Here is a 12,362-nt window from a genome sequence, read left to right on the forward strand (position 1 = left end):
AGATTTTTTCGAATCACTTATCGTTGTGTCTGAACAGTGTTATAAAAATGTAATATACTATTTGTTTTCTGTATTAACAACACTAAATATACTGTTTTCCTCAGAATTAATAGCTAGAGAAATAAATACCATACATTTGTTTCTGTATTGCTAATGAAACAAGGAAATATGGTATTATTATTTCTATATTTACAAAGACGAAACTTAGACTCACTGCTTGACATCCTCCGCGACAAGTCCTCACGTTGGCCTCGAAGATCAAGAAATTGGCTTCGGGAATCTTGAAGGCGTTGAAACGAGCCTCCAGCCCGTCACCATCTCGACCTTTGCCAAGTGCCGGGAACACGTAGTTGTCTAAGGGGCATCTGCGGAGGGCATCAGAGGTTAGTGCGGGTCAGAAGAGGTCAGGAAAACAAATAAACACGATGGGTCAAGAAAAAATATAAACACAACGACCCCTCCCCCCCATGCACACACACTCCCAAACACAGACTCAGACATACAGACAGACTACTCACCCTCTACTATCGATCAGCTCAACGGTCCTGCCAGAGTAAGGATCCTTGGCGACGACGTTGGTGGCGAAGATATCGGATACCAGGTTGTATCCCCTCTGGGAGTCCAGCTTGAAGGTGAGCGGATCACCCACGGCGATGGTGGTAGTGGGCCGCCCGCCGTAGAGGATCTGCAGTCGCACCTTCGACTGCAATTGGCTCTCCGCCGGCAGGTACTCAATGGGTGTTGGTGCCCCTGAGCTGAGGAGAGAGACAGGGAGACGGGTGTTAGGGACGGGTTGGAGGGAGGTATTAGATAGAGGAGGGAAGGGAGAGTCCTGAGGGTGGAGACTATTTAGGAGAGAGGGAGTATAAGGGGGGAGTATTGGGAAGGAGGGAGTATAAGGGGTTGAGAAGGAATTAGGAAGACATTGGAGATATATATTAAAGTGGGGGCAATAAACATGCTTAAAAAAACTGGACCCAAGGTGATCCAACATTACCCACTATGACCTCACCTGAATCCGGATGACAGGTTATGTCCCCAGGTGCTCAAATGTTATCCTTGGTGACCTTGGATAACCCAGCATGCTTCCAGGTGATAGTAGTGTATGGACATAGTAGGTGCAATGACCCAGAATGACCCAAGATAGCAAGAATATGGTCTCCTAAGACCAAGCATTACCCTAGTTGACTCAAATGATCGAGGTTGACCAACCCAGCACCGATGTAGCCAGAAGTGACGACGGCCTCGCCAGGTCCCACGACGGTGCAGGTAAGGTTGTAGCGCTTGTCGAGGGACGTCTGGACGTTGTCGGCGAACTGAACCACCACGATGTTGGTGGTGGTCTCCCCATACTGTGGCGGGAGGCGAGGTATTAGTGATGCTCCTGTCTGATTCACTTGACAATGGTGTGTTATGCATGTAATGGACAAGACTGAACAATGTAAACCCTTAAGTTAGTGTACACAGTATTGAACATTGAAGGTACAAAGTGAGGGCCAGAGGAGCTCTGGTCAGGTTTCTACCGATATTGTCCTGATGTCTGGTTGCCACTTGGCTACACCTCACTTGAATGACCAAGAGTGTTTCCCCCATTCGATATTCAGTAACATTTAATTAGTTACGATATTTGTAAACTCTCCATAGAGGAGCCCGCCGTAATATTAAAGAGGATTTAAATATGACATCCCAGCCACTACTGCAAAGACTTCTATCAACAAAAACACATCAACAACTGCTCCTGAGTCCCGGGCTGGAGTGCTTCGCCATCTGGTGAGTACAGCAGAGTGCCTCAGTGCCTCACCTTAGTAGTACCACAGTCGGGGACGCCCCTGGCACCAGATATCTTCAGAACGGTCGCGGTGGAACCTGATCCCCGTGTGTAGCAGCGGTCGTAGTAGCCGTAAGTATAGATGCGACCGCGGAAGCCTTCTTCTGTCTGTAGCATAAACTCCATCCCGTCCTCAGTACACTGCTGGGTCACTGTGGGGCGGGGCGAGGTGGTGGACGGTGGGAGAGGAATAGTGAAGTGATAGGGGTGGGGTTGGCGGAGAGAGAGAGAGAGAGAGAGAGAGAGATAATAGGCGATAAGTAGTGTCAATGGTACGTTGGGTGGAATAATAATACAAATAATACGTGAGGGCGTAGATGGGGAGACGGAGGGGTAGAGAGAGTGAAGACGGGGTGTGGGAGAAGGGGGAGAAGGTAAATTGATATTATATTATACAGTACGTAATGTTAATTGTCGTTATTATTACAAACAGTATATCTATTTGAATTGATAATAGCTAAAATAATTATTCGTGATTTTACTGTTTTACTACATTTGTGAGATTGAACTTTAAAATTGTAATACATCAAGGCACATGTAAAAAAAATAGCTTAGAAACTAACTGCAAGAAAAACTTATGAAATATTTAACAATATTGACAAGTGGGGAAACACAGTTATATTAGTCATAAATCTTTATAATCTTCTGCATCAAGTAATAAAGTAAATGCACTCAAACGCTTAACATGCTTCCTCATGCAATTACAGCTTACAGAAACCGTTTCGAGTCATGCACAGTGCCTGACATCAATTGTGTTAGTACACCCGAGCACAACATGCTGCCGTTCTCATCAATCCTTCATCCATAGAAAATGTATATATTGAGAGGAGTAACTAAGATAAATGACGATATAACTTAGACAATGGAAAAGCAGAATGAAAAGACAAGATAAAAGAAATTACAAAACAATAATTAGGAACACTGAAAAATAGAGATAGACGATATGAATACAGATCAGATATGCAATATTAACGACAGTGACAGAGTCAAGGCAAGTGACGATGGTGAGCATTTCATCAGTTTGTCTGCTAACTAACCCATCACTGATGTTCTCAGCTGAGTACACACAAATACTCTTGAGAACAATGTCTATTATAGATAATACTATGTCTCAGAATTTTTTAATACTTTTGGACTAGTGGATTACTAACCTTGTTTTGCGCTTTCTGGATAAACACAATAAACATATAATGAATGAATTAATGGACAGTTACCTGGCCAGCGCAGTGTTAGATAGTATTGGGAATATTGTTGCTGTCATGCTGTCATCTTAAGTTTCTCAGAATTAAATTTATCAAATACCTCGTACTGTAGCACTGCATTTGTTTGTCTCTTTACCCGAGCACTTGCCATCAATAAAAATGTTCACGAATACTGTTCAATGATAATGATTGCAGAGGTTCTTAATTTGTTATCTGTTATCAGTGTCCACAATGTATTTTTCTTTATGCATAACTGACCCTTAAAAAAAGTAATGTTTTGACTACACTGACAGTAAAATATGTCAGCCATTATTATAAAATTTATAGTCATGAAGTTTGCGACATGACCAAGAGGTATAAAGTGTCTAGTGTGTGCGGTGAGACACTGACGTCTTTCCCCGAGGTCTACTGTACGAGGGAGGCAGGTGCAGTACCAAGTAGTGAGTGTATGAGTGTATTGCTGCCAGTCCTACTTCAGTGCCCAGAACACCAAAGGAATTACACTTTCTACCGTTCCCTTTCACTACTTTTGCCAAAACAAAGATAAATAATGCAGCAAAAGAAAAGGGGCTGCTATAATGCTGTGAACACTGTTGTTTAGGGGCATTCCAGTAAACATATAGAGATTGGTCAAAACAAATGAACAACTAAAGGTAAAAAACGGAGGTGGGTTTTTTTCCAAGCACCCATTCGTCACGCATGCGCAGTCCAACACCCACTAACCATCGAGGCAGTTGTCGTCTACCCGTCTCTCATAATATTGGTAAAGGGTGTTGGCTTCGTAATGGACGGGGTTATCCATGGAGAGAGTACTGCTATCCTGGTCTGACAGCTCGCAGTTCTCGGGGAAAAAGGATCTAAGATAATTCAGATAAGAATTTGGTTAGTGGTTAGTATCCTCACACCTGTGGCTGGGATTATATTGTTAGTTAGCATGCAATCGACGACTCCTGCCCCCGTCTGCATCTCTGTGGGTATGACAGCCAGATGATAAACTGCATTGGTTTAGTGGCTGAGTTAAGCTTTTTCCCGTGAAAATATTGACTGACACTTAACCAGAAAATCAAAGCAGATTATTTGTTTAAAGAGAGAAAGAGAGAAAAAAAACCAACTCATATATAAAGAAACAAGTGAGAAGATAATAGGAAAAAAATGTACTTTATTAAGAGTGAAGACAGGTGAGCAAACTACCTGTCCAATCGTCACTGAGGGGATGAGAGGAGCCCTTACCCTCGTGGCAATCGGAGTCTCTGCCTCCTGACCCTCGCTCGTAGTAGTCAGTGGAGCCGTCTGTCTCGAAGTGGCTTGGGTTGTTGAGACGGAGGATGGTGTGGGTGTTCTCGTCCGATAGTTCACAGTTATCCCGAGTGTTGGAATACCTACAGAGCCGTGTCAGGGTGCATAAAAGTAGGTTAAGTGAGGCAAGGAACGAGTCGCTGAGAAATGGAACCATACATGCGGGAGTTTCAGAGGACAGAGACGATTTATTCATTGGGGTGAGGAACTGAGGGAGTTAAACATGCTTCTTTGCTGGGATAAATCATGCTATATAAGGGAGTATGAACCAATAGGAGATTACTGTTGACAGGGAGGAGTTATTATCTGAGTTGTGTTGGAGGTGAGGGAAACAGGAGCTGTGACTAAGGTTCATGCTAGTATTTATTTTTATTTTTATAAAGAACATGCTTGTTGGTTGTGGTCTGGGGGCGTATACAGTGTATGGTTTAGAATTTGTATGGATAAATCAACATATGGTTATATGTAAATAAATAAATATATAATCTAACATATAGGTTCAGTTTTTATGAATATATCTCGTATAAGTTAAAGCCACACACACACACACACACACACACACGTTACCAATACAAACTCTTACATAACTCAGACAGTATTACCACTATAAGCGCTTACACCACATCCACAGTGTTGCCAACACAAGCTCTTACACGACATATAACAGTGTTTCCAACATACTCTTACATCACACTGTGTTACCAACATAAAATCTTACATCACACAGTGTTATCAACACAGTTCTGGGCTCTGGGATAAATATGATGATCATGTGCGCTGCTGCGGCCTTACCTTAACACTGAGATGTGACGCTCAGGTGACCACTGGGGGCAATAACGCTTCTGGTAGCACAGCAATAATATAGGGAGAACGAAACGCCGTGAGTGATTCACAAGAGCCACAACTCACCTGTAATTGAAGCTCCTGCAGGTGTAGGAACGCTCACCCAGACAAGCTCTCTTGCATTCGCCGAGGGAGTTGACGCTCTCGTAGTCGCGGATGTAGGATGCTCGGAGTCTCAGCCTCGTCCCTACAGGCTCGAAGTTGTCTGAGTTGGAGCAGCGGGAGGAGGCCAGCCCGCCGCCGCCTGACCCACCACTAGGAGGCCAGGGACGGCCGCCTCCGCCTCCCACTCCGCCTCCTCCTCCAAAGTACGGTCTGCCTCCAACGCCGCTGCTGCTGCCCCCAAAACCGACGTCACCTCCTGAAATATCAACGTCACGGTTCGCTCCTGAAAGGCGGGGACCGGGCCAAGAGGGGATCGTCAGTTAAGTTCTACTTGTGAAGGTGCTGCCGCTGACGCTGCTGTTACTACTGGTGTGTGTGTGTGTGTGTGTGTGTGTGTGTGTGTGTGTGTGTGTAGTACTGGGGTCACTGCTACTAAGTACAGTACTGTGAGGCAAAAAGTTACTAAAACTGTTGACATATTGAGAGCATCGTTGGCATCACGTCATACACGGTAACTCAACACAACAAACAGCCACACCGCGACGTAACGTGACGACCGATAACGGGTAACATAGTCGTAACAAGTGACTCACATAACAGAACGCCGTGTAACAAGTATTAGATAAACCAAAGACGACATAAGGTTTCATTTCCACTTGTCTGTAAATTCAAGTTTTCGCTGTAAATTCCTTATTTATACTTGAGTCGTCTGTAAAACAATATACCGTATAGTGTCTCTTATTATGATGAGTCACTACAAGACGTAATATGTTGTTTACACTTGTGTCGTCAACAGGTGTGTGAGGTACAGTGGTCCGCACCGTTGTGGTACTGGGAAAGACGCTTCATAGAGAGAGAGAGAGAGAGAGAGAGAGAGAGAGAGAGAGAGAGAGAGAGAGTTATATAATATATCCAAAGGAGTCAAGTGAGTCTGATATGAAGGCGTCAGGCGGTAGCTCAGGTTAAGTCATGTTAAATGATGTTCACACGTGTTCAGTAAGTCCGTAAGAGGCTGGATGCTAAAATGCAGAAGTGATGAGACTGTTATAGGACAACTGGTTAACAAAACGGCTATGCACACTGCACATGCGAGTGTCATGCAAGCTGATATATAACATCTGTAGCAGTGAGTAAAAAAATAATTTTTATTCAAGCTGAATGAAACAATATATTGTTTTTTTTGGTGTGCTCGTAAATAAACTTAGATACAATCTAGTCATGCAGAACAGGCGGAAAAAGCGATTTTTACCACTGAAAAGCTGATTTATAATGACAATGGCTCGTCCATGCACAGTTGTTATATTTTCATGTTCAGTTTGTAAAAGTTCCATGCACATCTCTTGTTAGAGTCGAGCGTCACATCATGCACAGTTAGTGACACAGTTTATAGGACATCCATGCACCTTTACTGTCGTCCAGGTGATGACGAGCGCCACATCATGCACAAGAGCTTAGTCACCCGAGGTAAATTTGTAAGAGGCCAAGACAGAAGCTTGAGGACCATTGGATCATGCGAGTACCTCCCATGTTGGACTTGGGGTCACTCCCTCCCAGGCCTCCAGCGAACCCAGTTCTCACGCCAGTCTGCCGACCGGTGGAGAAGCCTCTGTTTAGCGTCCCACGACCACCAGCGAGGCCGTTGGTGACGTCTGTGCTGATGGGGTGGAAGATTCCTGGACGGTCCTGCAGAGGCGTGGTGACGGGCCATGAAGGGTTACGAGGGCGGAACCTTTCATTGTCGCTGCTGCCTCGGCTGCTGGCGCTCCCTCCTCCACTATTTGCAAATCTGTCACTGTTGATGTTGCCTCTGCTGTTTCCAAATCTGCTACTGTCGCTTTCTCCTCTATTGCTTTCAAACCTGTCATTTCCTCCTCTACTGTTTCCAAACCTGTCACTTTCTCCTCTACTGCTTCCAAACCTGTCGCTTCCGCCTCTGCTGCTTTCAGATCTGTCGGTGCCGATACTGCCTCTACTTCCCTCAAAACCACTGCCTCCGAAACTGGGGCCGACACGGTTGAAGCCGCTATCAGTATTACCACTTCCTCGACCTCCAGGGAAACGGATGCCTATGCCGGGTCTGTTGTCTCCAGTCTGGCCGGCGCTTCCAGGACCAGCGCCGTCGACTCCTCCTGCTACTGCTACTCCTGCTGGTTGGTCGTTAGAGGTGACGCCCGTCCTGCTCCCCACCACGGCCACGCTGGAGTCTGATGATCCCGACGTGCGCTGATTCACCAGCAGGTTCTCTATCAACACCAACGGCCAGAGGTGTCAGTCTGAGGCAACACACACACACACATACACACACAGACACACACACACACACACACACGGTTACTTAAATATTGTCAACAGAAGCTGCTGCAGGTAACAAGCCTAAATATGTGACAATTAGAAGCCTTGAGGTGACGTACCATGACCTCACTACACACTACTAGTTGTGAGGCGACACAGCACAGTACAGGCATCGTATAAGCTGCGACAACAATATAAGATAATGGCCTCTACCCTTCTATATACTAACTAAATCGTTAATATTCACTGTTTTTCTTATGTTACATTAAACTATCTTTTTCAAGCACTACACAACATACTCTTAAACTTCAAATCATTTTACATACCTGGAAAAATGCAGCGTCTGATTGGAATGAAATATTAATGTTATATACTGTACCGTATACGTAGCTTATCAAGTCACAAGGAATATATCTGTTATTAAAAAAGAACTGATGAATTGGTAGCAGACCCATGAGACGTTTATATTCAGGGTTAATTCCGACTTTAAACGACCAGCTTTTATTGTGTACTTATTACTATGCATAATTCCACAAAATAATTACTTGTGGTTGTAGGTGTTCTTCACGTCTAACACTGACAGCTGATCCGCCTTGTCCTCTCCACCATCTTTATCTCCCTTCCCTTATGTCCCTTTCTATTTTCCTTTCTCTCCTTGCTTCTTCCCCGCTTTACTCATTCTTTCCCAATTAATCTAATTTTTTTTCCTTTCTTCTATTTTCCCCACTCCTTTAGTACTCTTTCTCCTCCTTCCCCATCACTCCTCCTTCTTCCCGGTCAAAACCAGGTCCCAACTCACCCATCAGGTTCTCAAAGTAGTTGAATTCGCGGTCCGGGACGAGTCTGCCGTTGAGCTTGTCGTATTCCGAAAGTCTGCATATCTGCGAGTACTCAGAATGCATGACGGAGCGGCAGGTGAAGGACCTCTCCTCCAGGCACTCGTCCAGACACTCGGCCAAAGTTAGTCGTTGAGGCATCTCTCGATAACCACGGAACCTGAAGGATGTGGAGATAACAGAGATGAGTGTGGGAGTTGTACGCAGATGTTATAATGTATGCGAATTTTCCTGTAGTTTGTTCTGTCTATCTGCCTGTCTGTCTGTCTCTCTTTATCTATGCATATAGCCTCCTTTACCTCTCAATTTCGCTTATCGTTCCCCATTTCTGTATAAATCAAACGATCTTAGCATTAAACTGTTCGTTCATGTAACTCTGAGTCTGGCAGCAACTGAGTACTGTACTGGATCCACTTACCCGGAATCCAGGTCGAGGCGGCTGTCCCTGTAGAGCTGAAAAGCGGTACGGACATCGTTCTCATACCTCTGGTTGAGTGGCTGTGTGGCCGAGTTCTCGAACATGTAATCTCCCTTCACTTTCTCTGCGGACAGGAATTTTTCTCTCAGTTCTCCAGACATATTCAGGTGTTAGATTCTCTTATTGTTTTGGGCAATTTACCAAATCATAATTTTTCTTTTTTATAAATGCCCAAGAGTGTTTCAAAATGAAAAATGTGGGTCCGAAGTTATCAAAAATGTTACACTTACTTTCTTGGAAACAGTGTCTTCAAGAAATGGCGACCCACCTCAGTTTTATGTGATTCTTGACTCTCACAGTCAATAGGTATAAAGTGTAACACCTTGGAAGTATTTTAAGCGGACTACAAACTCACCCCCGTCGATACAGAAGACCTGATAGTACTCGTTATGGTCGGAGGTGGAGGCCCTGAGCTCGTGAGGTTTACTGATGCTGTCCTCGTCGGAAATAACACAGGTCTTGCTGGCGGTGTTATACTCGATGCTCCTGCAGAAGATGGACACACTGTCGATGCACTTTTTCTTGCACTCATCCAAGTCGACGCCCTTGTGCACCTCAGTATCGTGGGCACCTCCTAGCTCCGTGTTCAAAGACTTCAAGAACGTCAGCTTGTTCTTAGGGCATCGACGGTCCTCTGCAAGGAAGACCGAAAAGTTTGGTTTAGTTTTGAGTGTTGGAGAGATCGCTGGCTCACAGTTCTCCCCAAACACAGAGGCTGTTGAGGGGAATGGTCTAACTTTTGTATACATAAGTGAGAGCCTCAAGTAAAATAAAAATCAGACTAATTGGTGAATTTTCTTATCGGAAAATTAAACTCGAGTCTGACAGAGAACATAAATAAAATTTGTTAAGTTTAATATGTATTTACCAACACCAAGCAACACCAGGAAACAGCAAGTAACACCAGGTAGCAGCAAGTAACACCAGGTAACAGCAAGTAATACCAGGTAAAAGCAAATAATAGCAGATGATACTAAATATTCTACAGCGAGTTCCTTGAGAAAATGTATAGTATTGATGAGGTGCGGCGCTCATTGGGTACAACCATGTTAGCGTGACTGTTTACTTTATATCTGGGTTTTGCTACATAAATTTTTTTTTCGATTTAATTTTCAAGTCTTACTTGTGAGGCAGGTGTAAGTCTTACTTGTGAGGCAGGTGTAAGTCTTACTTGTGAGGCAGGTGTAAGCCTTACTTGTGAGGCAGGTGTAAGCCTTACTTGTGAGGCAGGTGTAAGTCTTACTTGTGAGGCAGGTGTAAGTCTTACTTGTGAGGCAGGTGTAAGTCTTACTGTAAGTCTTACTTGTGAGGCAGGTGTAAGTCTTACTTGTGCTTACTTGTGAGGCAGGTGTAAGTCTTACTTGTGAGGCAGGTGTAAGTCTTACTTGTGAGGCAAGTGTAAGTCTTAATTGTGAGGCAGGTGTAAGTCTTACTTGTGAGGCAGGTGTAAGTCTTACTTGTGAGGCAGGTGTAAGTCTTACTTGTGGGTAAGTAAGTCTTAATTGTGGTGTAAGGCAAAGTCTTTGCTGTGAGGCAGGTGTAAGTCTTACTTAGAGGCAGGTGTAAGTCTTCTTGTGAGACAGGTGTAAGTCTTGAATTGTGAGGCAGGTGTAAGTCTTACTTGTGAGGCAGGTGTAAGTCTTACTTGTGAGGCAGGTGTAAGTCTTACTTGTGAAGCAGGTGTAAGTCTTACTTGTGAGGCAGGTGTAAGTCTTACTTGTGAGGCAGGTGTAAGTCTTACTTGTGAAGCAGGTGTAAGTCTTACTTGTGAGGCAGGTGTAAGTCTTACTTGTGAGGCAGGTGTAAGTCTTACTTGTGAGGCAGGTGTAAGTCTTACTTGTGAGGCAGGTGTAAGTCTTACTTGTGAGGCAGGTGTTTTCAAAATAGTCGAAGTTGAGGTTGTCCTCCAGCAGGTGGGGATGGGTCCTGATGGTGTAGGAGGAGTGGAAACACTGCTTCTTCTCCTTGTCGAAGGCGCCGCTCCGACACGTCCTCTTCGTGTTCTTGTCTGCGTACTGGTTCAAGCACCTGAGAAGCCATGATAAGGTGAGGCTGTCTCACCTGTCCTGACACTGAGACACAACAATACCTGACACTAAGACACACAATACCAAACACTAAGACACACAATACCTGGCACTGAGACACACAATACCAAACACTAAGAGACACAATACCTGGCACTGAGACACACAATACCTAACACTGAGACACACAATACCAAACACTAAGACACACAATACCTGGCACTGAGACACACAATACCAAACACTAAGACACACAATACCTGGCACTGAGACACACAATACCTGGCACTGAGACACACAATACCTGGCACTGAGACACACAATACCTGTGCACTGAGATACACAATACCTGGCACTGAGACACACACTATCTAACACTGAGACACTAACAATACCTAACACCGAGAAATAAACAAGAATGCCTCACTTGTCTTGACACTCCATGATGTCTGCGGCGTGCACTAACTCAGCGTCTTTGGGCAAAAACCTCTTGTTAATAAGTCGCTCCATAACGTAGAGTCTGGTGGGACACTCCGCTCTCACTACCGAGCCTGTGGGAGAGGAAAGTGGTGGTGTGAGAGGCGGAAAACACACACACACACACACACACACACACACACACACACACACACACACACACCCCGCAGACTCACCTGTATAACAAACCTCGCGGAAGTGGACACTCTCTTTCCTAGCACGGTAGCGGAAGCCCAGATGGTCATTCTCTGGTCGGGTGAGGAGGCACTTGGTCTCCGTGTACACCATCTCGTTGCTGTTGTAATAATTGATCCGTTTACCGGGAAGATAATCGAAGGCGGTGCATCTACTCTTTAATTTCTGTACGTTCTCATCCTGCAAACAGCGCCCCACACACAGGGTTAACACCTCTACTGGAGTGTCATTCCTGCGTATCTGAAAGAAGGGTTTGCGATAAGTGAGGGTGGTGGTTAGGTTAGGTTAGGTTAGGTGATAGGAAAGGTTGGTGGGGGTAGCGAGTAAGGATAGGTGGTGGTTGGGATAGGAAGGTGGCGGTGAGGGTAGTGAGTGAGGATAGGAAGGTGGCGGTGAGGGTAGTGAGTGAGGATAGGAAGGTGGCGGTGAGGGTAGTGAGTGAGGATAGGAAGGTGGCGGTGAGGGTAGTGAGTGAGGATAGGAAGGTGGCGGTGAGGGTAGTGAGTGAGGATAGAAGGGTGGAGGTTAGGATAGTGAATGGGAATAGGTTGTAGTGGGGGTAGTGAATGAGAATAGAAAGGTGGCGATGAAGATAGTGTGTTTGGATGATTTATGAAGCGTATTGGCCAAGGCGCAATGGTGGAAAGTAGTGAAACAAACAGACAGACAAACATCATCATCACTTACCACATCTTCGTTTATCGAGGTCCGCTCTACCCCCGTCTCCGGCATCCTCTCGTAGCGGACCAACCCGGCGCCATTGTTACAGGCCGGGAGCGTCGC

General features: G+C 45.1%; 1 protein-coding gene across 12 annotated transcripts in view; it reads right to left on the reverse strand.

The window, feature by feature from the left end:
• The window catches only part of LOC121855510, a 45,328-nt gene that overhangs the window by 2,862 nt on the left and 30,104 nt on the right, over positions 1–12,362 (reverse strand). For 5 of the 12 annotated variants that reach the window (XM_042350488.1, XM_042350501.1, XM_042350496.1 and 2 more), the window contains 12 exons: positions 12,267–12,361; positions 11,561–11,819; positions 11,335–11,458; positions 10,742–10,908; positions 9,236–9,514; positions 8,821–8,944; positions 8,366–8,562; positions 6,795–7,517; positions 1,802–1,980; positions 1,180–1,352; positions 519–755; positions 215–365 (listed from right to left, as the gene is read on the reverse strand). In XM_042350488.1, the coding sequence (XP_042206422.1) occupies positions 215–365; positions 519–755; positions 1,180–1,352; positions 1,802–1,980; positions 6,795–7,517; positions 8,366–8,562; positions 8,821–8,944; positions 9,236–9,514; positions 10,742–10,908; positions 11,335–11,458; positions 11,561–11,819; positions 12,267–12,361 (2,708 nt within the window). Of the gene's footprint in view, positions 1–214; positions 366–518; positions 756–1,179; positions 1,353–1,801; positions 1,981–3,753; positions 3,888–4,221; positions 4,410–5,235; positions 5,558–6,794; positions 7,518–8,365; positions 8,563–8,820; positions 8,945–9,235; positions 9,515–10,741; positions 10,909–11,334; positions 11,459–11,560; positions 11,820–12,266; position 12,362 lie in introns of all 12 variants that reach the window. The other 7 variants (XM_042350551.1, XM_042350534.1, XM_042350525.1 and 4 more) reach the window with 7 other exon arrangements.

Source organism: Homarus americanus, unplaced genomic scaffold (assembly GCF_018991925.1).
Source record: "Homarus americanus isolate GMGI-L3 unplaced genomic scaffold, GMGI_Hamer_2.0 scaffold1024, whole genome shotgun sequence".
Classification (NCBI taxonomy): Eukaryota; Metazoa; Arthropoda; class Malacostraca; order Decapoda; family Nephropidae; genus Homarus; species Homarus americanus.